This window comes from Montipora foliosa, chromosome 2 (assembly GCF_036669935.1).
Source record: "Montipora foliosa isolate CH-2021 chromosome 2, ASM3666993v2, whole genome shotgun sequence".
NCBI classification, from domain to species: domain Eukaryota; kingdom Metazoa; phylum Cnidaria; class Anthozoa; order Scleractinia; family Acroporidae; genus Montipora; species Montipora foliosa.
The window spans coordinates 37,010,443-37,037,942 of NC_090870.1; the positions used below are offsets into that span (position 1 = coordinate 37,010,443).

At 40.6% G+C, this 27,500-nt stretch overlaps 2 protein-coding genes across 3 annotated transcripts in view; both read right to left on the bottom strand.

Moving 5' to 3' along the window:
* Positions 1 to 27,500, bottom strand: part of LOC137992989 (uncharacterized) — an 80,987-nt gene that overhangs the window by 11,978 nt on the left and 41,509 nt on the right. Inside the window, exons 2-5 of one of the 2 annotated variants that reach the window (XM_068838629.1) lie at positions 4,600 to 4,675; positions 3,900 to 3,991; positions 2,085 to 2,396; positions 1 to 63 (exon numbers count right to left, since the gene is read on the bottom strand). The exon at positions 1 to 63 is cut by the window's left edge and continues 9 nt beyond it. In XM_068838629.1, coding sequence (XP_068694730.1) covers positions 1 to 63; positions 2,085 to 2,396; positions 3,900 to 3,909 — 385 coding nt within the window. In that variant the 5' untranslated portion in view covers positions 3,910 to 3,991; positions 4,600 to 4,675. Of the gene's footprint in view, positions 64 to 2,084; positions 2,397 to 3,884; positions 3,992 to 4,599; positions 4,676 to 27,500 lie in introns of both variants that reach the window. The other variant, XM_068838627.1, reaches the window with a different exon arrangement.
* On the bottom strand, positions 17,427 to 25,231 carry LOC137991608 (uncharacterized). The gene is made up of 10 exons (XM_068836666.1): positions 25,147 to 25,231; positions 24,769 to 24,795; positions 23,928 to 24,031; positions 23,472 to 23,544; positions 21,936 to 22,060; positions 21,478 to 21,550; positions 19,940 to 20,064; positions 19,476 to 19,548; positions 17,924 to 18,048; positions 17,427 to 17,540 (listed from the first exon to the last, which is right to left on the bottom strand). Exons 1-10 carry the CDS (start codon positions 25,229 to 25,231, stop codon positions 17,526 to 17,528), a joined length of 825 nt encoding a protein of 274 aa, XP_068692767.1. The 3' UTR covers positions 17,427 to 17,525.

Below are 27,500 nucleotides of genomic sequence, written 5' to 3' on the forward strand. Positions count from 1 at the left end.
AAGACAACTCTTGAGGCTGAGTTGTTGCAACACTGTTTCCCACAGGCGGAGTTGTCACGGGTTCTAAAAGGTTGAAACAATCAGGGTACAAAAATCGGTTGTTCAAAAAGTGGATACCGCTATCCACCGGATAAATCACTATCCGGCGGATAAACACAAGCACAACCAATTAAATTATCCAGTCGATATTGATTTATCCAGTGGATGGCCGGCGGGGTTTGCTAAAAGCAGGCCCGCGGCCCACGGCCCGCCATAGCCCAGCGGCCCGCGGCCCACTGCCCTGCAGCCCGGTGGCCCAGTTCTGATTTTCCACAGTTTTTTTGTCCAGCGGTAAATCCACGCGCATGCACAGATCTGCATCGGGCTTGGGCGTGCAAAATGGACGACGGTGAGTTTCTTTTGTCGCATGTTGCTAAGTGAAAAACGTTGTCACTCTCTGTCTATCCGTCTGTTTACAGAACCCGATAGAGAGGAAGTCCATTCTCAAACGATGTAAGTTATTTTCAAACCACAGTTTGAGATTGAAATCATTCATAACCGAAATAATGAGATATGTGAACTTCGTATTGTCACTGAGTTGCGTTTGTCAGTTTATTAGGCAATCACATTCTCACTTTGTAATCAGATGATCTTATGGTAATTCTGTGTAATGGCAGGCAACAGTTATGGGCGGCGGTAGATTTGCGTTTGCATGCTTTATTTGTGTAACTCTAAAACTTAAAAAAAAAATTCTTAGCTCACATATCTCATAACTTATGATGTTTCCACTTTCAAAGTATGGGTTGAAAATAAGTCACATCGTTCGATAATGAAAGTCCTCTATTGTGCTATCGGTTTCTAAAAAGAGACGAATGAACAGAGAATGAAAACGTTTTTATCTGAACAACATGCAACAAACAGAAACAAGGATTCAAATGATTAAATGGTAAACGACTTCAAACTCACTGTCGTCCATTTTGCACGCCCAAACATGACGCAGGTCTGTGCATGCGCGTGGATTTACCGCTGGACAAAAAAACTGTGGAAAATTAGGACTAGGCCACGGGACCTCCGGGCCGTCGCGGGCCGCGGGCCACTAGGCCTGTTTTTATCAAAACCCTGGCCGGTGCTAGCTACGCTTCGAACAACTGAGCCTGGTTGACAATCATTGAGACATAGTTTGATGGTACTCTGGTTTGAATATATTTGAATGTATTTATCAAGATGTCCTCAACAACAACAAGCTTTTAATGGCGAGCACATGTTCTCTTTCATTTTGCACACCGATGGCATGTGTCACGCAACATGTCACAGTGTAGCTCAGAAAGTTACGATTGAATGACCCCACGTGAATGGAAACACTAGACAGGAGTGTCGAAACGTTAGGTCTTTGGACCGTAACCTGCTAAGCTACATTCAAGTTTATTCAAATCAGTGTAGAATCAAACGCGTGTACGTGTTTATTACACCTGTGGTGAATGTTCGCAATAGAAATGTTTAGAAAGATCTCCATTGCACTGAGAATAAGACCCCGTATAGTATTTCAGTTGAAAACTAGAATTTCGAAAAAGTATTGTCGTTTATGATAACGCCTCGCACAAGCCAAAGCGGGAACGCCCTATCACCAGAAGATAAATGTGACAGCGTCCGCGGTATCGCATAACATTAAGGAGCTTAAGCACGCGCGTTTTTGAGACGCGGACGGCAACCGGAAGAGAGCATTTCGCGTGCCAGGACGGTGGTGTCTCCCAGATTTGTTATAATAATCATCTCTAATGGAGAAAAAATACTCAGCAATGTAAATGTGGTTGTTAAAAGTGAAAACAGCTCATTTCCGGTTACCGTCCGCATCTCAAGAACGTGCGTGCTTAAGCTCCCTAACGTTATGTAAAGTCGCAGACTGGATTAGTCACGGAAAACCGACGTCTGAGACTTCAAAGAACCTTTGCAAAATTTCACATATCCTGGCCCTAATCCCCTCTCTTGGTCGGCTACAATATTAAAAACGGATAGAGAGAGAGTGAACTGATCCTTCTTGACCTCTAAGATAAAGTAGTTACCCGATTGTTGGATAACGAACTGAAGGATATATTAAAGGTACGTACGTGACGCGGAAACGAGCGCGAAGACCATGTTTTCGCCTTCACCTCCCAAACCTTTCTGGCAACCATATGACTTTCCATCCTGGTTATAAGTGCTTTCGGAATGTTGTCCACTCCTGCACTGTCCTAAAGACTGCATTCCAAAATATGTATAGCCCTTGAGCTTGGCAAGTGTAGCACACTTTTGTTTAACCTTATCCAGGTCATACCAATCTATTTCTCCTGTTAAATCCTCCAACAGCTCTGGCAAAGGCCGAGGATCGGCTTGGTTATCTTTGAAACAGCCTACTTTTCCATATGTTACTTCACGCCGATCTACGCGCAAAAAGCTAAGGTCAAGTAAAAGCGTAAAAAAACTGGTAATAGACAGATTGTCACTATCAATGCTTTAATTTAATACCTTATGGTGCACGTTTGCTGCTGTGGTAAAAGCACTCTCCTACTACAGACCCCATCTTCCATTTCCTGCGTGGGTGTCTGTCCTATGTGGGTTGAGTTTTTTGATTTTCCACGCTGCCCCGAAAGGTTTTTTCCTCACTTGAGATGGGCTATGCTTGGGGTGCAGGGATGGCGCAGTGGTGAGAGCACTCGTCTCCCACCAATGTGGTCCGCGTTCGTTCCCAGACTCAGCGTTGTTATGTGGGTTGAGTTTATTGGTTCTCTACTTAGCATCGAGAGGTTTTCTTCGTGTACTCCGGTTTCCCCTCTCCTCAAAAACCAATACTTGACTTGATTTGTGTTAATTGTTAATTTCAATTTACAGTGTCCCCCCCAATTAGTGCTTCAGCGCTAGAACGACTAGACACTTAAATATAGTTCCTTTCCTTTTCGGGTACTGTGTACTAAGCTCCCCCCCCCCCCCCCCCCCCCCCATCAAAACAAAAACCAACTCCCTCACTTGAGATGGGCTATGCTTGATTGAGAATTTAAGCTGTTTCTCAGCTGCGCGTCTGTGTCCGTCCCTATAAGCGCAATTTATTGTTTTAGGACTAATACCCTCACGGTTAGCTTTCGTTCATGCAAGGATGGCCGTCTTGCGTTTATCTTTAGTAGGTTTAGTAACCGGGATATAGCAAGGTGATGAATATGTCTCAATTTAGTACTCGCCGAATTGCATTTTTTGACCTAAAAAATTTGAGTGATTTAATAGAAAATCAAAGTCACTCTCAAGAATTCATAACATCGGTGTCAGCTAAAACGTAAATTGATGACTACGAACGAACGAAAGAGACTGAGTTTTATCTTGTCGTTGTTCAGATCCGATAAGATGACTGAAATGCACTTAACGATTTGAACTGATAACATTCTATTTTTAAATATTTTTCTTATCGATAATTGATTTTTCCATAGATCGTGTTTTTCATTCATACTTTCTTAGTCAGGAGCCTGCACGTGGTGACCGCAAATGTATGTGGCTTTGAGCTTACACCAATAAATGTCAAATTCATTGTGCAGTGTTGCTTGATACCTTTCATGTGAGTCATATATACTATGAAGTTGAGCCTCTCTGAACTAACTGGTAGCATCCTGTCTGGATTGTTGTTACACAAGAAAGGATAAAATCGAAGACGGAAGATTGGTAAGTCACGTCCAATGAACTGTCCTTTTCGTTGCTTTCCGCTGATGCTTTTCAAGAGTGTACATACATTTATATTTTCAAGAGTCGTCGACCAAGGGCGAGAGATGGTTAGCACTGACCAGTGTAAAAGTCCCATGATAACCTATAGGATTTAATATTACTTCACCGATGGTTGGTGTTAACAACGCTTACAGCAACTCAGCCTTGCAAGTTAGTAACCTCACCTACTTCTGCCTTACCATCTTCCATTACCGTCGCCTCATTCTCTTCATAGATAGCATCTTTTAGGTCGTCTTCCTTTTTTGTTGGTCTTTTAACATGGACGCAAGGTCTAAGGCACATGAGAAAAAAGAACATCAATTGGCTGTCTTCTTATTGGTTAAGATTAAGTAAATCTTTCTGGAATCAGTGAATGCATCAGTAAGTGATCTGCCATTTCACGCGGAATCTGTAAAGCTAGGCGCGCAGTGCATTATTGGCTTAGAGCGCTAGTCAATTTTTAATCACACCTTGCAAATTTTTCCTTGTCCGAAAAGATCAAGGAACTTTAAAGTTTGACGCTTGGTTTCTTTAAGCATTTTATAATAAGCAATTGTTGAATTAGTGTTTTTGTGCTATCCGTAATAATCAAAGTTTCGGCCCATAGAATCGGTCGAGGACGAATTCCTACTTTCGGATTACTTTGAATGCCCGAAAAATGCTTTTAATATTTCAGTGAGAAAATAGCAGTGCTCATGAATAGCGTAAAGAGCCCATATGATGAAGTATTTATTGATTAGTTTAGGTCGAGCCGGACAGGAAAATATTTAGCCTTCGGTTATGGAGCACGTATCGCGCTGCGCATGGTCCGTACGCCATGACCTCTGGCCAAATATTTTCCCGTCCGGCCCTCCCACTCAGTCAATAAGTACATATTATTATAACTTGGAGTTTATTAACCTTCTAAATCCCGTAAAAGTTCGTCTTCTTCTTCATTGGTCTATGGACAAACGATCGTGTCCTTGGTCGTCCAGACCTGGAAATAACATGTTAGTTTACATTTTGATCCGCATAACTTGCAATCATCCTGCAATGGAAAATGGGGTTAATTGCGAACTAAATAACTCCAAGGAACTCAGTAGTCAATGCAGTTTCTTCTCTTAATCAATAAAAGTTAGGGTGCCGGAGGGCAGGTTTAGCGCAGAAATGCCGGAGAACACTCGCAACATAACAACGTGGCTGTGCCTTTAGCCTATATCTGAATACCCACATCTTCAGATGTTCCTTCACTTTCCCGAGTGTTTCAATGAGGATTAAAACATCAAAATGTTTGCATGCTTCCATATTTTGACAATATTAATAAAGGTGGTAGAATTAACAACCTTATTTTCGCTAGGAGCCTTAAAAGAATTGGTGACGGTCAGATCTGGGATGCGTGAGAAATGAAGTAAGGTAAAACCATTGCATCATTTTCACTGATTCTCTTGCAATGCTTATTTAGAGGCTAAATTTGACCGTTGATGTGATATGATCATCAAAGAAAAGCAGGACAGATTTTCGTTGGCCTTCCACGAGATGATACCCCTTTACACAATTAGTGTCTTCGAGTGCGTTATGAAAAGGCCTGAATTTTTCTCTGGAAGCTTCTCAGAAAACAAAACGGTCCATTCTCAGCTATTCATTTATTTTCCCTTTGCAGCTTGCTTATCGGATTTTGGGATTAATCTATCATCTATTTTGGTATTGATCGTCCCCAAAACACACCAAAAACACCGTGGTGTTTTATCGCTTTTTGCATTAAAATGCGTCAAGTTTTGTGGTGAAGTCGGCTGAAGCAGTGTTCCAGGAATTTCCGTCAACAACAAATGACAAAACAACGTCAGATTTATGGGATTGGCTGCTCTCTAGTTTCTGTATTTTCGTCTCCGTTCTCTAAAAGAAAACGGGTCCACAAATTACCAAGTCCTCCTACCGCACCGCGTCAGTAGGTTGCGCAGAAGAAATCAGCTTGTAAAAAAGTGACTTTTGAAGATATACCCCGGGTGCCAAAGGTCCCTTCGGTAACGAAACTGATGACAGAAATTGACGTTGATCGACAGATAACCTATGAGAAATTATTTTACGGTGACAGCCTGATACGTTCAAATTTAATAAGGTTTGGTTTAGGCGGGAAAGTGGAGGGGGGTTTGAGATTGATGAAGTAATTTCCAGGGAGTAATTTATGGCAGTTACAGAAAACACTCTAAGAGAAATAACTTTTTTTTTGTTCATGTTTTATTTTCTGAATCTGTTAATTTCCTCGCCCATAACTTTGAAATGCAACGTTTAGGCAATCAAAATATTCAATCTGTTACAAGACTGAATAAAATCCATGATGAAAGCTATGATGAATCGAGTTAAGCAACAAGCTCCCGCATCTTTCGTTTTAATCGTGGATATATGCACGTTAGGAATTCGCTTACGTGTTTATTACCACTTGGACGTTCAAATGCGGCCATTAATTTTTCCAGAACAGAGCCAAAGATTCCATCCCGGGAATTCAATCAACCGAAGAATGAGCTCTTACCAGCAACACAACAATGCCGACCGCAAATGCAGACGCAAAGGTGCTAAGAACAAGAGAATATTCGTGAGCAGGAGAAAGCTCGTACCCAAGGTCACCCAAGCTTGACAATTAAATCCTACCTTCAAAGGGAACTGAAAGCAAAGTGAAAACAGGATGAACTTGAACATCTCCATTTTTCTTTCAAACAACTTTCAAAGAATGACACGTTTAAAGTATGTTTTTGACACGTCTGCTTAATAACTGTTATATGCTAGTAAAGATATGTGATCTAAGTCTCTGTTGTTCTTAGTTTGCTCGTGGCCTTACAGTCTATCATGCATTCCCCCGAACAAAACATTGGTTGAAGTGCACGAATACAATTGAGAATAGAGAAAACAAGTCTCGAAAAAAAAAAAGAGTGAGTATATGATTCTCGATTTAACGAATTACAACGAGCGACATTGTTGAGTATTCATTCTCGAGTATTCAAGAGAAATCTTCCGATATGGCAAACTTTATCACCTCGGCGCTGTTGTAGCACAATGCTCCCCCTGTTACCCTTTTTGTGTGTTTGTTTGCGTGAATTCTTTTCATGGCGGTTGCCGTGAGAAAACAAAAATGAATAAATCCTCTTTCTTTGTGGTTCTCGATATGGTCTACTTACAGGGATTTCTTGTCAATTGATCGCTTAAAGTAGTTTTAAAGTACTCGTCAGTCCCTCCGTCTGGGAAATTAAAGCTTATACGTAAGACACGTAAAGCAGAATATTTTGGGGAAACTTATCAAGCCTACGTTTCCAGATACCTTTATTTGCAATAATAGAATAAACATACGAGGATGTTTTAAGAGCCAAACATAAGAGGAAAATTTGATTGGAATGTTTTTATTATCTTGAATTTTAGAATATTTTTCGAACGTCTAGTAGGCAGGCTTTGCTTTGTCATCTTTCCGTTCTTCTGCGTTTTCTCGTTTTCTAAATGCGTAAATAGATGGAAAACTTGCAGTATATGGTGACCTTTATGCATTACTCAGATGCTGACGAAGTGAGTCCATCGTTACAATTATCGTTACAATTACGTCGGCGCAACTGTCCATTTGCAAGGTAGCAATGACTTATGTAGGGAGTGCGTAGTTATGGCCATTAACTGATGGAAGTAAAAGTTAAATTTTTAATTACAGAAGACAGAAGGAAAACCGAGCATCGATACTAGCGAGACACATGATAAGCAGAGCAGAGAGTGGCATAGTTCATAATCACATTTGAGAAATCCCTCCCAAACTCCTTTCATGAAGTGTTGGAGAAAGATAATTAGAAACACTTCAGGGATGCAGTCCACAGCGCAGCTATTTCCGCCTTTGGTTTAGAGGAGCACTTTAAAGTCTGGTTGTTAGCGCTTGTAGAGAAGATGGCACCAGAAGCGAAAAAGACTGAAAGCACTGACGACTGCATAACAATCTTGCCGTAACGAGCGCAACTTGAAGGCATTCCAGGCTGCACGCAGTATTGTACAGCGATGCGCTAGACAATGTGCCAATGACTACTGGCTGGAGCTCTGCAGAAGCATTCAGACTGTTGCGCTGTTGCTGAATCGCACAGACAACTTTAAGGCAACTTTAATGTATGAGGGTATCAAGGTGGTGCTTTTCCCTATTCAGTATTAACCCCCTTGAAATCTGCTACAGGTGATGTAAGAGAAAAACAGATAGAGCTCTGTGTAGAACAGTACTCCGATCTATTCAGAGAAAATGTGGTGATTGAAGAGGCCCTGAACGCAATCTAGTGCTTGCCTGTGCTAGAGGAGCTAGATAGAAAACCCAAGGAGAAGGAGATGAAAGAGGCCCTGGGTTCACTCGCATCCGTAAAGGCCCCATGAAAGGGTGGTTTTCCAGCAGAGGTTGAAATGCTGCAAAGGTGATGCCTTCACTGAGCTTTATAAAATCTTCTTCTTTTGATTGAGGGAAAGGGAGGTGCCACACGATATGAGTCACGCAAACATCGTCACTCCGAGGCATCTCACTTCTCAGCATCATTGGACAACTCTTCAAGAGACGTTGTCCAGAAGGGTCTTCAGGTGCTTGCGCAAAGAGTTTACCTAAAGTCGCGGTGGAGTCTTGGCCTGGGTTTTAGGAGGCAGTGTGGCCCAGTGGTTAGGGCGCTTGCCTTGAGATCCGGGGATCCCGGGTCCAAGACACGTTCTGATCACTGGTTGAAACTGTTCCAGGTAGTCCCTGGTTCAACTTCTCAGCTGCACTTGTAAATAGCCAACTAGCTTGACTCCGGACAGTTGGGATTCTTAACAGTTGTTGTTGAATGTTTTGTCGTGATTGTGTTTCATTGACCCTGTAAATCCGCGCCAAACGTCACCATTGACATGATCTTCGCCATCAGACAACTATAAGAGAAATGCAGAGAGCAGAGACTGCCACTATACATGTCCTTCACTGACCTCACCGAGGCCTTTGACCCAGTGAACAAAGACGGCATATTCAAGATCCTCTCCAATATCGGCTGCCTTCTGAAGCTACTGTGTGTCAGCAAATCTTTCTATAACAACATGAAAGGATTTGTGGTGTTTGGTGGCTCTACTTCACCATACGAGCAGAGCCTCTCTAAAACTCACCATAGGGCGAGCAAAAGAGCTCTGCAAAAATCGTGTTAAGTCTTTTAAGTCGCCGCAGCCCAAGTTTCTGGGCTAGTCACTCCGGTCAAACCGGTTTAGGCAGCGCGCGCATCATATTCTTGACAAGGCGAAGGTCAAAATTGAGCCTTCAGTACCAAAATCAATATGGTGTCTAGGAGTGCGATCGAGACTTGGCCAGGATTTGAAACTGTCTCCAAGCAACGGCTTGCACATACTCAATAAAGACTGAGTTGACATGATTTCTGCAGAGTCCTTTCTTTCTCGTTCGAGTAAAGAAAAGCTCTGTTGGCACGGTGGCTCTATTTCTACGGCATTCAACATTCGAAGCAGGGCAAAGCAGGGCTGTGTCCTAGCCAGCTCCCACCTCATTTGGGAACTTCATCACCATACTGCTGAAGCAGGCCTTTAGATCCCTCACTCAAAGTGAGGCTGCACCCATACGGTTTCCATTTTTCACTGAGGCGATCTTTGTTCTGCACATGCACAAATGATCTAGCTAGTATTCCAATGAGTATCATATGAAAAACAGCACCTAACGCGTTAACTGTCACCATGTAAGTGCCATAGTTCACGATCTGAAGTGAAGACTGGGAATGCGCCACGACAGGTCGCCATAGCATCATATACGCATAGTAATAATAATAATAATAATAATAATAATAATAATAATAATGATGATGATGATGATGATGATGATGATGATGATGATATAATAAAAGAACGTGCAACCACATTGACAAAAAGACTAGAAGGCATTTTTTTTTGGGGGGGGGGAGGGGGGCGGGGCGTGTAATTAAAAAGAAAACTGGGGCTTGGTTTTTTTAGGGGTTTAAAAGGAACTAGATATCTTTTCATCCCTTCTACTCACCTACCCCTCCCTGATCCTCTCCAGTACCTCTATCCTACCCCACCCTTCTTTCACAATCCCCCCCCCCCCCCTTATTCCCACCCCCTCCACACAACCCTACTCACACAAACATTTCCTATAATTCAAGACTTTTCTGTATACTCACCAGAACTTGATATTGCACTCCCTACCTCTAGATCTGCTGCCTACTCCTTAATCCACTTGACAACTCAAGCAATTGATGCAATTGCTTAAATGAAATCGATTTCTACAGAGAAATAGAGGCCACCTTAAGAAAAAAGATTCAGAAAAAAAATTGGTATTTAGAAGATGCTTTTTACAACAAGGCCAAACATTTCTTGAAAGGAAAAATAGAGAAGCAACTCCGCCTTTCAGGAAACAATTAACAAAAGGGAACAACAGATTATAGCTCGAAGGAAATCCGCTTACAGCAACCGCAAAACGGAACTGTTTCAAGTCTTGTCCCGAGCACACAGTCGAATTTCTCACAGCTAACAGCAAGTTACGGAACGTGGCTTCAAGAAATTATGCAGAAAGCAGCCAGAAAGTTGTCAACATATCCATTCATGCACAGAAAATGCCTAAAAACCAATGGCAGTTCCAACAATTCCTCTCCTTGATAGCGATCGACTTGATGTAAAATGTCATCCTTGTACCCCAATATTCTTTTAGGAAAAAATAATTGAGATCGAGAACCAGAGTAGTGACCAAGTTTGGAGAAGTCCAATGACTTATTTCTCCTATAACATTCAACCTGTGCAGTGCTACTAACCTTATTTTCAATTATTTCAAAGAAATTTCCTTTACATCCAGCTTGTAAACAGGCCATTCTGCAAAATGAGTAACTAATTTTCGTTCAAGATAAACTAGTTTATTAATATTGTAACAGTACAAATAATACCATTGTTACGTTTAATGGTAATGTAGTTACTTACTCAGAGACAAATGTTTATGAATCTTGTATTATAGAAGTTATGTTGCCAAAGGAATGATTAAAGAATATTACTGTTGTTTCATTGTGAAAAGTATTCCTACTTTTGAAAGACAAAAGGGTTTAGCTCTGACGAAGGGCCAACACGCGAAACGTTTCAAATTTCTTTACAGAAAATCAAGTTTCTTTACAGTGGTCAATTTACCATCAACATGTTTACTCAGTTGATAAACGCTTTTCTTTATTTCACGTCCTCACTGACACAAATATGCACGTACAGCTTCTTTACAAACTAAACCCCTTTTACCTCCTACATGTGAAAGAAGTGGTTTGAAATTTGTACCGCCGGAAAAAATGGAAAGATATTTGTGAGACGGAAATACCCATACGGTTTAAAAAAGTCCTTAGCCGAGAAGACCATTGAAAATGGAAGATATTCTAACCATTTGCGGATGTAACCATTTGCGGATGTAATTACAAGGCAGCACTTTTTCCTCAGTTATTTAATGACCCTGAGTGTTGGTCCGGCCGGAGTCGAACTCACGACCTCCCATAGGGCAGCCCGGTGCTCAAACAACCGAGCCACCGGTGGGCAGTGGTTTTCTCAAACCGGAAGTCAGTTCGTTTACGCATGCGCAGTTGATCTGAGAACGAGCGCGAGGAAGGGCGAGGAAAAACCTTCAATGCAAAGAATAGTTCGTGTGGTGATTTTTGCTTGTGAGTGGGTTTTCTGGTCAGCTCACGATATGATGACGTCAGTTACCGGAAGTAAAATTTCACTTCCTTAGCAACGCGCGAAAAAATCCGTCTGTGGGCCCTTAACCCAAAACCAAGACAACGGTTGTTTGAGATTAATTAATTTAAACACTGCAAATAACTGATTACTCCAATCACTACAATGCGTGCCAATCCCTTACCTGGAATGTAGTGTCTGACACTTGGAGAGGGCAGAATAACCCTAACTCGTCGTTCTAATAACCTAATTTCGTCGCGGTGTCAACAGCTAAGGTCTCCCATTTGCAAATGGTCTAAACGTGGCCAAACGACCATGGGACATTCACCCGCAACCTGGGCCCTCCACACGAGGAGAAGCTGGCAGCAACGAAACTACAAATCAAGGCAATAAATCGACCAGAAATCAAGCAACGAAGAATCGAAAACATCTCATGTCCGTCGCCCATCTTAATGTACGCTCTGTGGCGTCTCGGGAAAATTTCCACCTCTTAAAGACATGATTATCAATAACAAGTACGACATTTTTACAATTTCTGAGTCGTGGTTGGACTCTACAATATGTGACGCGGATATTCTTATTCCAGGATATACGACTTTCAGGCAAGATCGAGGGCTACACAAGAGAGGTGGCGGATTACTTGTTTACGTAAAAAACATTTATAAGGCCTCGGTGATTGAAAAATGGTCCTCAATGTCTGAATCCAATTTTCAACAGCTTTGGATGAATGTACAGTATAAGAAATTTAAATCTTTTCTTCTCTGCACAGTTTACAGACCACCGGATGCCCCAATAGATTTCTTAGAAGACTTAAGCAAGACGTTTGTTGACTCTTTGCTACGTGGCTTAAATGTGCTAATCCTTGGAGATCTTAACTGTAATGTTCTGGAACAACAACTGATCCTGGGGGTCGCGCGTTGATCAACTTTTGCTCGACGTTTGGCCTAACACAACTCGTTAAGACCGCAACAAGAGTAACCGAAAATTCTGAATCACTCATCGATGTTGCTCTGACTACGAAACGAAAATATTATCTACGCTTGCGATGTGATACAGTCTGCAATTAGCGATCATAGTTTGGTGAGCTTAACACTCAAGTTTAAGACACTAAGGCCACGGAACACATTTGTAACCACGAGAACATATAAAAACTACGATCGCAATGGCTTTATTGATGATTTGGCAAATGTTCCCTTCCATATAGCTAATATTTTTTTGATGATCCTGACGATCAAGTAAACGCCTTTAACTGCCTTTTTCTTCAGGTCTTGGTGACGAGCACGCCCCCCATCAAACGAATCAGGATAAATTCAAGGCCTAATCCATTCATTACACCAGAGATCAAAGGACTAATGAACACGCGTGATATGTGGCATAAAAAGGCGATGAAAACCAACGACAAATTACACTGGAATGCTTATCGCTTTTTTTTTCGTCAGGAAGTCAAACGGGAAATCAAGCTTGCTGAAAAAGAACATGTTCGTTCTGAAATTTTAAAATCGAATGGAAACTCCAACTCGATCTGGAAAATTCTTAACCGTTGTCTTCCAAGAAAAACGCTCCATTAGCCGCTGTTGAAAATCCACTCCTTCTGGCAAATAAACTCAATGAATTTTATGCTAATGTGGGAAAAGTGACAGCTTTGAAAGCCACGAATCTTGCTAAAGAACACAATCTCAACATTCGAGGCACTGAGGGAATTCATCCGTGTGAATCCATTCACAGCTCTGGTCAAAATAATACTACCTTGTTTACGTTTCGTTCCATCACTACGGGCGATGTGTGCAGGATTATTAGGAGTTTACCGTCTAACAAAGCTCCCGGTTGCGATAAAGTAAATGCAAAAATTCTGAAAGATAGTTCACCAGTCATAGCTCCTATCCTAACTAGTCTTATAAATGACTCCTTTTCTTTGGGCAGTTTTCCACTTCACTTCAATGGAAGAAAGCAGAAATTGTTCCAATTCTCAAATCAGGGGACAGTGAGGAGCCTGCCAACACAAGACCAATTTCACTACTACCTATTTTATCTAAAGTATGTGAAAGAGCAGCTCACTCACAGCTTGTCAATTTCCTCGACTCAAGCAATATAATACATCAATGCAAAAGCGGAAACAGAAAATTTCACTCAACCGAAACCTCATTACTCTATTTCACAGACGAACTGCTAAATAACATGGATCACAGAAAGATGTCTGTTATTGTTCTCTTGGATATGTCCAAAGCTTTTGATAGTATTCGACATGACTTGATGTTGCGCAAACTTCGCAACGTTGGTTTATCGGAATTAGCGTGTGCCTGGTTTGAGAGCTATTTGTCACAACGTCAACAAGTCGTTAAGATTCAGGATACCTTGTCCAGCCCTCTACCCTAACAGTCGGAGTACCGCAAGGATCCATCTTGGGCCCAGTACTGTTTGCATTATATGTAAATGATCTCCTTCGAGTCCCAAAACACTGCAAGCCTATGGGCTATGTGGATGACACAAAAATCTTCCTCGGGTTCCCGTCAAACAAAGTTCAAGACGTTATCTCTGCTGTAAACGAAGATCTCTTGTTTTTGTAATTTAATATTTCATATTCATGTATGGCGGAAGAGCCCCCAGGGGGGAGCTATGCAATAAAGTATGTATGTATGTAACTCGCAGTAAAAGCTATCCGTTTTAAATTGGGTGCTTAGACTTAAATACTGCTTCTCGGCGCTATTTGAAATGGGTGCTTTGCAGATTTAAATACTGTTTATCAGCGCTATTTGAAGGCAGTCTGTAGTTCTCATACACCTCCTGAAATGCTAACCGTTTTAAATAAGTGTGTAAACCTAATTGAGAGCTTAACCCTAATTACTAAAGTGCAGGCAGTGTCCGTAACCTTACATGTAAAGTCGCCTTTCAAAATAAGTGCCTAACCCCTCATCACTAAGCTGAACATTTAACCCAAAACACTAAAAATTATTGTTCACATGCAATAAATAATAACATTATTGTCTTTGATAGCATCAGAGACAGCAATCCATCATCAAAATCTTAAAATGATTTCTCTCGTTTATTTTATACATACTTACATAAAAGTAAATTACAGAAAGATATCCGAATATGTTAAAATGCGCATAAGAAAGTTAAACCAGTTTTAAACATTTAAACTGGTTTTGAAAAAAAAAGAACTTTTCAAACCAAAACCAAAATTAAACCACAGCATACACACTAGCATCGTAAAACAACTGGTCCCTACAAAAGTATACTGAGTAAAGAAACAACAAGAACGAGGATTAGATAACATGCACGCTGTGCCACAGTGCAGAAGAAACCATCCCACATCTATTATGTGGCTGCTCTCTGCTATAGCCCAAACAATCTATAAGTCAAAACATTATAAAATGTTAAGACCGATATACCACTTCCTATTATCATTATACAGCATGGAAAACGATCATGACTCCAAAGCCTGGTATAAACAAAACTATCCCCAAAAGCAGTATTGAAAATGACCAAGCTAAAATACTCTGTGATAGAGCCATCTACATAGATAAAGCACCAGAGAATGGATAAGAAAAAAAAGAAAAATCATACTTGTGGAAGGAACTATGTGCAATGTAGAACAAATCAACGACAGGACAGGGATGAGTATAAGAAGAGAAAGTACCTGGAAAACTACGAGATGAAGCAAACCAATACAGTGTTTAACATCTTGGGAGATTTCAACAGCACCCTAGAGAAAGAACTTCCGGAACCTAGCCCACAAGAACGAAACCAACAAACTCCTAACCAACTGCCAGAAATAGATCCTCACACAAAATTGTGAAGTCATCAAGAAATTCTATAGATTGAGACACTGAGATACACATATACTTATAGTTTAGAAAGTATTGCCTAGACACAGTCCGCGGCAAGTTTCAAAAATTGTAAAGGGAAGGATATCAATATTACAAATAATAATAATAATAATAATAATAATAATAATAATAATAATAATAATAATAATAATAATAATAATAATAAATAATAAATAATAATAAATAATAATAAATTACTTCTATTGCGCAGGTTAACAAACAGTTTGATGAAAATGCGCATTACACTGTGAATAAATAGAACTTGAAAGAAATCAACGAGGCCAGTGAATACTAAATGAAATCCAAGTATGAGGACTAGTATGATAGATGCATTAAAATGCAATTGTGATAAAATAAGAACAAAGCAAGCTAAGACCAGTCCGACTAAGGTGTTAAAAATGCTTTGGTAAAAAAGGGAGCTTTAAGGTGGCGTTTGAAATCGTTTATATCACTCTTGCTTCGCAGCTCTTCTGGGAGAGGGTTCCATAGTCTAGGAGCTACGACTGCGAATGCCCTGTCACCTAGAATCTTTTTTGTGTGATTCCATTCGCCATGTAAAGCAGAATTGGAAGATCTGAAACGGTAGCGATTCTCCTAGGCCTGACCACTACTAACTCCCTAAGGTAGCTGGGTGCAGACCTATCTATTGCTTTGAAGGTCAAGAGGCAGATTTTAAAGTCAACTCGATATCGCAGAGGCAACCATTGCAGGCTAAAAAGTGACGGAGTGATATGGCAAAACCGCTGATTACTCCGATAAGGGCTATTTTTGAGATAGCGTTTTCCAGCGTTGACACTTTGTACATAGTTACTTTGTCAGTGTGATATAAAGAATTGTGGGTAATTTGTGTCCTGTAAAGGAGGTCTAGGAGCTTTGCCATTGGTGGACATCAATACACGAATGGTTAATTAAATGAAAATCGTTCATTAATTCCGTGAGAATTTCCGTGAGGGTTGATTGTAGCTATTTGAAAAACAAATTTTTGTGTTAACGAGATGTAGTGATAGGCCACAACTAGTCATGTTATGGGTGGAGTGGTTAGGAACATTGAAGTGGTGTGCAACTGGTTTCGACTCGTCTTTGTCATTTCTTTCTACATTTCAAAGACAATCGCGTAAGGGGTCTCCCAGTTTCTTCGTTCTTTCGCCTAAATAGACCATTTTGCATGGTGTGCAGGTTATGTAATAGATGACATTGGAGAGCTGCACGTAAAACGGTCTGTATAGACACCTTATTCCAAAATGCCCCCATTTTAGTATTCTTTTGTTCCCTTGCAAATTGGCCCTTTTGGCCTGCTTTCAAACGTAAATTTTAAAAGATATTTAACCTTGAACGAGGCAAAAAGGGGCAATTTACAATCAAACAAAAGAATACTAAAATGGCAGCCATTTTGAAAATAAGGCGTATATATTTTAATCGCCTTGCATCGTGTTCGCGCGCATTTGAAAGTACTTGGTTAACTGACAGACTTAAGTGAACTTCTAACAAGAAAGTTTGCTATGTTTTTGTCGTCTTTGAATAATTGGTGATAAACAAAATTTCTTGCTAGTTTCGGGATCATTGCGGAGACGATTGACGGTTTTGAGCGAGATGCTTTTAACCGCGACGTTTTGTGGGTGACAGCAAAAAGAAAACAATAAAAGAATTCCATTAACGTAATGTCGGCAAGGAGTACTGAAAAAAAGAAAACGTGGTTTTCACTCGCCCTAGCTACGTTCACAAGTACAAGGAAGGGTTACGTTTTGCAAACGTTGGCCGTGTAGCACTTATATTTCAACACTGAGACTTAACTGATTAGAGTGCAATGTGAAGTGCTAGTTTTCTACCCCTTGTGTGGGCCCATTTCCATTAGTAGAGCTAAGTTAACGCTCACATGGTTCATATGGGGTAGAAAACCAGCACTTCACATTACACTCTAATCAGTTAATTCAGCTGAAATATAAGACCCATATAAGTGCTACACGGCCAACGTTTGCAAAAATGTAACCCTTCCTTGTACTTGTACATGTTCATTGCCGTGACTTTAACATCTTCAGTTCCCACGGCCTGCTCCCGTCTGACCTTGTAGCTCAGTCGGTAGAGCAGCAGTGATCTAGCCCGAGGGTCGTGGGTTCAATTCCCACCCAGGTCAGAGTTTTTCTCTGTCCTTGTGTAGGCCCATTTCCATTAGTAGGGCTAACGCTCACATGGTTCATATGGGGTAGAAAACTAGCACTTCATATTACACTCTAATCAGTTAAGTCCAGCAACGTTTAGTTTTATTGAGCCCTTAATCTCTATCACTTCTACAATAGAATGCAAAGTAAAATCAGAATTCCATCTTGAATGATCTTCTAATAATCAGCCTTTTAAAACCTAAAAATGAAAAACCAGCTGGTTGAAATGAGAGAGGGGAAAACCTGGAGATGAAGAAAGTGACTCTAAAGGGTAGGGTAGAGAGAGGAAAGAACATGATCATCACTGAAAGGGTAAACCAAGAAAACAAGAAATATTGCTTTCAAATTACACTCAAACTCGCTAAGGTAGTAAACGGCAAGCGTTGCCGCTGGGCATAAACCACGGAAATAATAATTCCCACAGTCTTGCCTTTTCCTTATCTTTACATAATTTTTTTTTTCGATACCCAGCGACAAAAAGGCATGAAATAAGCTTTGAGACAACTTTACACCTAACGTTTCGTTTTGCGTCAACGGAACTGTTATTCTCTCGCTTATTAGACAGTGTATTAAACTACTTACACATGTGCCGCAAGTCTTTCGGCACTCCGACGCGAACTTGATATCCTTTTTGCACCATTGACTTGCCCTAGGATGGGCGCACAATGGAGACTTTTCCATGCAGCCTGTGAAGTCCTCAAATATATCTATGAAGGTGTCAAATATATCACGTTAAATGTGTGGTGATGCAAACAAGTAGCAGCCTGTTAAGACCCCTTAAGACCGAGAGACAGTGACGTTCCATACTTTCGAGATGCATCCACTAACGCTGTTACCTTAGAAGAATATGTCTCGGTAAAGTCAAAGGCAGACCAGCCCATTGAAGTGTGATCTTTGTTTCATACAGTTTACTTCCCCCCATGATGGCATTAAACGGTTGCCATTTTAACTTTCATTGCAAATTGCTTGCCGGCATACGCCTAGTTCACGGGAAAGGAAATGTTGTCAGATAACTACATCGATTCGAACGGCCAAGGTACAAATGTTCCACTTTAAATAGCGCGACGTACTCCAATCAAATACTGAATGTTCATTAGGAATAAATTCAGTTGACATTAAAACTTGGGGCAGGAAAGACTACGTCTACGTCTAATCGGTTTTGTGATTAACAGGAGCCATTAAAGCAGCCACATCGCAGTCTCACACTTTTTAAAAAGTGCAAAGAAACGAAAGAATCATTTTCCAAAAAACAAATGCCAAACATTCAGACATTTTTTGGCAGTAAAACTAAAGATGACGAGGCGTTCTTAATTAAGCCCAAAAAAAAAATTTCCCTTCAATTATCACATTACAATCCTAGTAATCAACTATGCACCATTCGTACATTGTTTATGAGAAGTAGTAGGATGACTTTCATCGATTTATAAAGAACATATAATTACCTGCTAAACTGAATGGATATGAAGGACAGAAGAGAAAGGTAATCATATAATTAAACGGTACAGGGGAGTTTTGCAAGTTGAAATAACCATTTTTACATAGGTATTTGCACTTCCTAGGGTCGGATGTATAAAACAAGCAACTGATACTCATACAAGTCATTTCAAAAGCACAAAGAAAAAACGACAGAAATTAGAATGGTCATTGTAACGGTAATGATGTATATAGCGCATTGTCTATTAACATGTTCAAGTGCGCTTTGCAAGTAACCAATCTATGTGTGAAACCAGACATTAGCATATACAGGCGTCGCTGGCAGCCGATGTCCGTCCATTAGCGATCTCACCAGCCCAACCCATGGATGAATTGAGGCCTGACCACAACACCGTGAACTCCATACCGTACCCTTCGAGTATAGGGTATGGGGTCTTTATAACGTCCCAATGAATTAATCAACAAGTGTTGTTAGACGGGGCCTACGGTTTATCGTCCTTATCAGCCCGAAGACTAATAAATATTTGCAGATGTCATACAAGGACAGCAATTTCTCCTCAGTTATTTAAAGACCCTAAGTGTTGGTCCGGGCGGCGTTTTTGATCCCGTGACCTCCCACGACCAGTAGTCCGATGCTCAACCAACTGAGCCAACCGGTCGGCGAGCATCTTTCAGTTTCAAATTATAGAAATCAGTTTACCTTCATTTTCTCGTAATATCGGCGTATCGTTTTCATCCTTGATTGTTATATCTGGGCTGTCATGTGGATCGGGCTAATAATGGAAAACCAGGTACTTGAAATGAGAGGGGGGAAAAAACCAGGAGATGAAGAACGAGACTCTAAGGGGTAGGGTAGAGAGAGGAAAGAACATGATCATCACTGAAAGGGTAAACCAAGGAAACAAGAAATATTGCTTTCAAATTACACTAAAACTCGCGCGATGGTAGTAGACGGCAAGGGTTGCCGCTGGGCATAAACCACGGAAATAATAATTCTCTCACTGTTGTTTTTTTTTTTATCTTTAAATAATTTTTTTTTTTCCGATACCCAGCGACAAAAAGCATGAAATAAGCTTTGAGACAACTTTACACCTAACGTTTGCCGTTTTGCGTCAACGGAACTCTTATTCTCTCGCTTATTAGACAGTGTATTAAACTACTTACACATGTGCCGCAAGTCTTTGGGCACTGCAACGAGAACTTGACATCCCCTGTGCACCAACGATGCGCCTTAGGATCGGCGCACGATGGAGACTTGTCCATGCAGCCTGTGAAGTCCTCAAATATATCTATGAAGGTGTCAAATATATCAAGTTAAATGTGTGATGATGCAAACAAGTAGCAGCCTGTTAAGACCCCTTAAAACTCGAGACACAGTGAAGTTCCATACTTTCGAGATGCATCCACTAACGCTGTTACCTTAGGAAGAATATGCCTCGGTAAAGGCAAATGCCGACCAGCCCATTGAAGTGATCTTTGTTTCATACAGTTTACTTCCCCATGATGGCATTAAACGATTGCCATTTTAACTTTCATTGCAAATTGCTTGCCGGCATACGCCTAGTTCACGGAGAGGAAATGTTGTCAGATAACTACATCGATTTCGAAACGGCCAAGGTACAAATGTTCCACTTTAAATAGCGCGACGTACTCCAATCAAATACTGAATGTTCATTAGGAATAAATTCAGTTGACATTAAAACTTAGGACAGAAAAGACTACGTCTAATCGGTTTTGTGGTTAACAGGAGCCATTAAAGCAGCCACATCGCAGTCTCACACTTTTTAAAAGGTGCAAAGAAACGAAAGAAACATTTTTCAACAAACAAATGCCAAACATTCAGACATTTTTTTGCAGTAAAACTAAAGATGACGAGGCGTTCTTAATTAAGCCCAAAAAAAAACATTCCCTTCAATTACATTACAATCCTAGTAATCAACTAAGCACCATTCGCGCATTGTTTATCAGAAGTAGGATGACTTTCATCGATTTATGAAGAACATATAATTACCTGCTAAACTGAATGGATATGAAGGATAGAAGAGAAAGGTAATCATGTAATTGAACGGTACAGGGGAGTTTTGCAAGTTGAAATAACTACATACATTTGCATAGGTATTTGCACTTCCTAGGGTCGGATGTATAAAACAAGCAACTGATACTCATACAAGTCATTTCAAAGCACAAAGAAAACGACAGAATGAGAATAGTCATTGTAACGGTAATGATTTATATAGCGCATTGTCTATTAACATGTTCAAGTGCGCTTTGCAAGTAACCAATCTATGTGTGAAACCAGACATTAGCATATACAGGCGTCGCTGGCAGCCGATGTCCGCCCATTAGCGATCTCACCAGCCCAACCCATGGATGCATTGAGGCCTGACCACAACACCGTGAACTCCATACCGTACCCTTCGAGTATAGGGTATGGGGTCTTTATAACGTCCCAATGAATTAATCAACAAGTGTTGTTAGACGGGGCCTACGGTTTATCGTCCTTATCAGCCCGAAGACTAATAAATATTTGCAGATGTCATACAAGGACAGCAATTTCTCCTCAGTTATTTAAAGACCCTAAGTGTTGGTCCGGGCGGAGTTTTTTAACCGTGACCTCCCACGAACAGTAGTCCGATGCTCAACCAACTGAGCCAACCGGTCGGCGAGCATCTTTCAGTTTCAAATTATAGAAATCAGTTTACCTTTATTTTCTCGTAATATCGGCGTATCGTTTTCATCCTTGATTGTTATATCCGGGCTGTCATGTGGATCGGGCTAATAATGGAAAACCAGGTACTTGAAATGAGAGGGGGGAAAACAGGAGATGAAGAACGAGACTCTAAGGGGTAGGGTAGAGAGAGGAAAGAACATGATCATCACTGAAAGGGTAAACCAAGGAAACAAGAAATATTGCTTTCAAATTACACTAAAACTCGCGATGGTAGTAGACGGCAAGGGTTGCCGCTGGGCATAAACCACGGAAATAATAATTCTCTCAGTCTTGTTTTTTTTTTTTTATCTTTAAATAATTTTTTTTTTTTCGATACCCAGCGACAAAAAGCATGAAATAAGCTTTGAGACAACTTTACACCTAACGTTTGCCGTTTTGCGTCAACGGAACTCTTATTCTCTCGCTTATTAGACAGTGTATTAAACTTACACATGTGCCGCAAGTCTTTGGGCACTGCAACGAGAACTTGACATCCCCTGTGCACCAACGATGCGCCTTAGGATCGGCGCACGATGGAGACTTGTCCATGCAGCCTGTGAAGTCCTCAAATATATCTATGAAGGTGTCAAATATATCAAGTTAAATGTGTGATGATGCAAACAAGTAGCAGCCTGTTAAGACCCCTTAAGACCTCGAGACACAGTGAAGTTCCATACTTTCGAGATGCATCCACTAACGCTGTTACCTTAGGAAGAATATGCCTCGGTAAAGGCAAATGCAGACCAGCCCATTGAAGTGATCTTTGTTTCATACAGTTTACTTCCCCATGATGGCATTAAACGATTGCCATTTTAACTTTCATTGCAAATTGCTTGCCGGCATACGCCTAGTTCAGGGGAGAGGAAATGTTGTCAGATAACTACATCGATTCGAAACGGCCAAGGTACAAATGTTCCACTTTAAATAGCGCGACGTACTCCAATCAAATACTGAATGTTCATTAGGAATAAATTCAGTTGACATTAAAACTTAGGACAGAAAAGACTACGTCTAATCGGTTTTGTGGTTAACAGGAGCCATTAAAGCAGCCACATCGCAGTCTCACACTTTTTAAAAGGTGCAAAGAAACGAAAGAAACATTTTTTCAACAAACAAATGCCAAACATTCAGACATTTTTTGGCAGTAAAACTAAAGATGACGAGGCGTTCTTAATTAAGCCCAAAAAAAAACATTCCCTTCAATTACATTACAATCCTAGTAATCAACTAAGCACATTCGCGCATTGTTTATCAGAAGTAGGATGACTTTCATCGATTTATGAAGAACATATAATTACCTGCTAAACTGAATGGATATGAAGGATAGAAGAGAAAGGTAATCATATAATTGAACGGTACAGGGGAGTTTTGCAAGTTGAAATAACTACATTTGCATAGGTATTTGCACTTCCTAGGGTCGGATGTATAAAACAAGCAACTGATACTCATACAAGTCATTTCAAAGCACAAAGAAAACGACAGAATGAGAATAGTCATTGTAACGGTAATGATTTATATAGCGCATTGTCTATTAACATGTTCAAGTGCGCTTTGCAAGTAACCAATCTATGTGTGAAACCAGACATTAGCATATACAGGCGTCGCTGGCAGCCGATGTCCGCCCATTAGCGATCTCACCAGCCCAACCCATGGATGAATTGAGGCCTGACTACAACACCGTGAACTCCATACCGTACCCTTCGAGTATAGGGTATGGGGTCTTTATAACGTCCCAATGAATTAATCAACAAGTGTTGTTAGACGGGGCCTACGGTTTATCGTCCTTATCAGCCCGAAGACTAATAAATATTTGCAGATGTCATACAAGGACAGCAATTTCTCCTCAGTTATTTAAAGACCCTAAGTGTTGGTCCGGGCGGAGTTTTTTAACCCGTGACCTCCCACGAACAGTAGTCCGATGCTCAACCAACTGAGCCAACCGGTCGGCGAGCATCTTTCAGTTTCAAATTATAGAAATCAGTTTACCTTCATTTTCTCGTAATATCGGCGTATCGTTTTCATCCTTGATTGTTATATCCGGGCTGTCATGTAGAGCAAGCTAATAATGGAAAAAACCAGGTACTTGAAATGAGAGGGGGGAAAACCAGTAGATGAAGAACGAGACTCTAAGGGGTAGTGTAGAGAGAGGAAAGAACATGATCATCACTGAAAGGGTAAACCAAGGAAACAAGAAATATTGCTTTCAAATTACACTAAAACTCGCGATGGTAGTAGACGGCAAGGGTTGCCGCTGGGCATAAACCACGGAAATAATACTTCTCTCAGTCTTGCCTCTTCTTTCTATTTATATAAATTTTTCCGATAACCAGCAATAAAAGGCACGAAATAAACTTTAAGACAACTTTACACCTAAAGTTTGCCGTTTTGCGTAAACGGAACTCATATTCTCTCCTTTATTCGACAGTCTATTAAACTACTTACACAGATGCCGCAAGTCTTTCGGCACTCCAGCTTGAAGCTAATGTCAAATGCGCACCGCGAATGTGAATTAGCATCGGCACACCATGGAGACTTGTCCACGCAGTCTATGAAGGTGTCAAATAGATCAAATTAAATGTGTAATGATGCAAAAACGGGTAGCAGCCTGTTAAGACCCCTTAAGACCTCGAGACACAGTGAAGTTCCATACTTTCGAGATGCATCCACTAACGCTGTTACCTTAGGAAGAATATGCCTCGGTAAAGGCAAATGCAGACCAGCCCATTGAAGTGATCTTTGTTTCATACTGTTTACTTCCCCATGATGGCATTAAACGGTTGCCATTTTAACTTTCATTGCAAATTGCTTGCCGGCATACGCTAGTTCACGGGAGAGGAAATGTTGTCAGATAACTACATCGATTCGAAACGGCCAAGTACAAATGTTCCACTTTAAATAGCGCGACGTACTCCAATCAAATACTGAATGTGCATTAGGAATAAATTCAGTCGACATTAAAACATGGGGCAGGAAAGACTACGTCTGATCGGTTCTGTGTGTTTTGTGGTTAACAGGAGCTGCCATTAAAGGAACCACATCGTAGTCTCACACTTGTTAAAAAGTGCAAAGAAACGAAAGAATCATTTTCCAACAAACAAATGCCAAAGATTCACACATTTTTTGGCAGTAAAACTAAAGAGGACGAAACGATCTTAATTCAGCCCTAATAAAACATTCTCTTCAATTACATTCACAATCCTATAGTGATCAAGTATATACCATTCGCGCATTGTTTATCAGTAGTAGGATGACTTTCATCGATTTATGAAGAACATATAATTACCTGCTGAAATGCGTGAAAATGAAGTCACTGAAAGATAGAAGAGAAAGATAATATATAATTGAACGGTACAGGGGTTTTTTGCAAGATAAAATAACCACCTTTGCATACGTATTTGCATGTCCTTGGATCGGATGTATGAAAACATAGTTAGTAGTACTAACTCTGTATAAAAAAGCAAATGATACTCAGGACGGCATTTGAAAGCACAAACCAAACGACAGAATTAGAATGGTCTTTGTACACGATTATCAATTTATATAGAGTATTTTCTATTAACACATTTCAAGCGCTTTGCAAGTAACCAATCTATGCGTGAAAACCGGACTCAGCATATAAAGGCCCCGCTGGCAGCCGCTATCAGTCCATTCGCGATCTCACCAAACTCATGAATGAATGAACTGAGGCCTGACCACAACACCGGGAACTCCATGCCGTACTCTTCGCGTATAGGGTATGGGGTCATTTTAACTTCCCACTGAATTAATTAACAAGTGTTGTTAGACGGGCCCTAGGGTTTTATCGCCTCTATCCGAGAAGACTAGAATGTCTAACCATTTTCAGATGTCATCACAAAGGCAGCATTTCTACTCAGTTATTTAAATACCCTAAGTGTTGGTCCGGGCGGAGTTTTAATATCCCGTGACCTCCCCGAACAGTAGTCCGATGCTCAACCACTGAGCCAACCGGTCGGCGAGCAGCTCTCAGTTTCAAATGAAGTAAATCAATTTTCGTTCATTTTGTTCTAAGATCGCGTATCATTTTCTGTCGTCTCCTCGAAAGGGCCTGGAATATGAAGACAATTTTTCGTGAGGGAAATGACAGAAAAATATAAATATATCATGATGGTCCCAAAGGAGACATAGTGGTACAAATCCCATTTCCCGGTGTCCTTTTTCAGATTCCCCTCGACTCGCCCGGCCATGATTCAATTCTACTAGGCATGCTAACAAAATTGTTTACCCTACCTTATTTTACCTTTAAGTCCAGTCGAATCCGGGGGAGGAAAAACACTTCTTTCAACTCCTATTCAACTACTTAGGAGCCTCTATATTATATTAAAACCCACGTTTTTACTAAACAAAGTAAATTAAAATGTTACCAGTTTTATCAACTAGTTAGCGATAGAATTTTCCTTTTGTGTCCTTTTCTCTTTAGTTTTTCGGTTTCTTTACGGGGTGCGGGGATGGCGCAGTGGTGAGAGCACTCGCCTCCCACCAATGTGGTCCGGCTTCGATTACCAGACTCAGCGTCACAAGTGGGTCGAGTTTTGTTGGTTCTCTACTCTGCACCGAGAAGTTTTTTTCCGGGTACTCCGGTTTCCCTCTCCTCAAAAACCAACATTTGACTTGATTTGCGCTAATTATTAATTTCAGTTTACAGTGTCCCCAATTAGCGCTCCAGCGCTAGGACGACTAGACACTTAAATAAAGTTCCTTTCCTTTATCAAGGCTAATGAAATTACAGGCCAATAGAACCATTTTGCAGTTCTATGCTCAGTTACCAGGCCTTTGAGTAAAAGCGAGGCTGGAGTTGACCTTGCTTTTATACAAACTTCATTGCTTTTCCTATGTAAATCATGTTGTTGTAATGCTAACGATGTCTATTTATCTAAGAAAAGCAGTGAGGTTTGAATCAAAGCAAGGTCAACTCCAGACTCGCTTTTATTCAAGGCCTGGTAACTGAGCACAGAACTGCAAAATGGTCTATTTGAAAAGGCAAAGGGAGAATCGGGATTTGTGAGCAGACAAACAACGTTATTATTAACTAACTTTCACTGGCTGTGTCTTTATCGTTTAGTGTCCCTGGAAGCTAACAAAAAGCCAACAATGTTAGCAGGTTAATACTAAATGAAGACATAAGCAATAAAAAATGAAAATGAACCCGCAAATCTACACATAAATCAACAAATATGTCACCTTCGTTAAGAGCAATAGTTTCAGCCGGACGTTTGCCGTATGCCGGAAACAGGGTTAAAAGAAGATTAGTTAGGAAAGGAAGCTTTTTCTCGCGCGTTGCCATAAGACACAATCGGAGGTGGAATTGAACGTTACGAACGCAACGCAGCTGTTGGTGTATTCACTTAAAAGTCTGTATGCAGGCCGAGGTTGCTCGAAGCTTGGCTCGCGCTAATCATGATCAGCCATTACCATGACAACCTATAGGTGTCATACTACTTACTTGTACAAAATCAAAAACAAGGTTACAAACACAGACTATCTGGAGAAAGCACAGCTATTCAGGGTAGGTAATATGAAGATATATTCAGCTACAAGCTCAATATTTGCGTTATAGAATAATCTAAATTCATCTCAAAAGTTAGAGGATAAAGATTGGATAAAAATAAGATAATATGACCGGGGGAAGATGAGGGAGATTCGGATTCTCTTTATACCTCATATAAAACGTGTCCTATACCATCATAACTGTTTTGTTTTTGGAAGATTTGGGATTCAGTTATTATTTCGTGGAAGATGGTTCCTCTTAGACCAGATCTTTAAAAATTTGTGCAGACCTGCCTTAACCCTTCATTGCTTTATTATTACGCAAAATGTATTTGCTGAAGTGAAGGATTGAATGGAACATAAGAGATGTCAGCAGTCAATGTCCTTCTCCTAACCAAAGCAGCAATTGGTCTTAATCAGTAATTAATGAAAGCGGAGTATTTAGAGATCATGATGACAACAATGAAACCCATGAGTATATGATATCTTCAAAATGCGGACGTGACCGAT

Bases quoted from the DNA above. Each gene is read 5' to 3' on its own strand.
- LOC137991608 (XM_068836666.1), bottom strand. From the start codon at position 25,231: ATGACCCCATACCCTATACGCGAAGAGTACGGCATGGAGTTCCCGGTG. The intron at 22,061-23,471 runs GTAAACTGATTT...ACACCTTCATAG, and splicing joins GATATTACGAGAAAATGAAG to ATATATTTGAGGACTTCACA. The intron at 19,549-19,939 runs GTAAGTAGTTTA...TTCCATTATTAG, and splicing joins CAAAGACTTGCGGCACATGT to CCCGATCCACATGACAGCCC.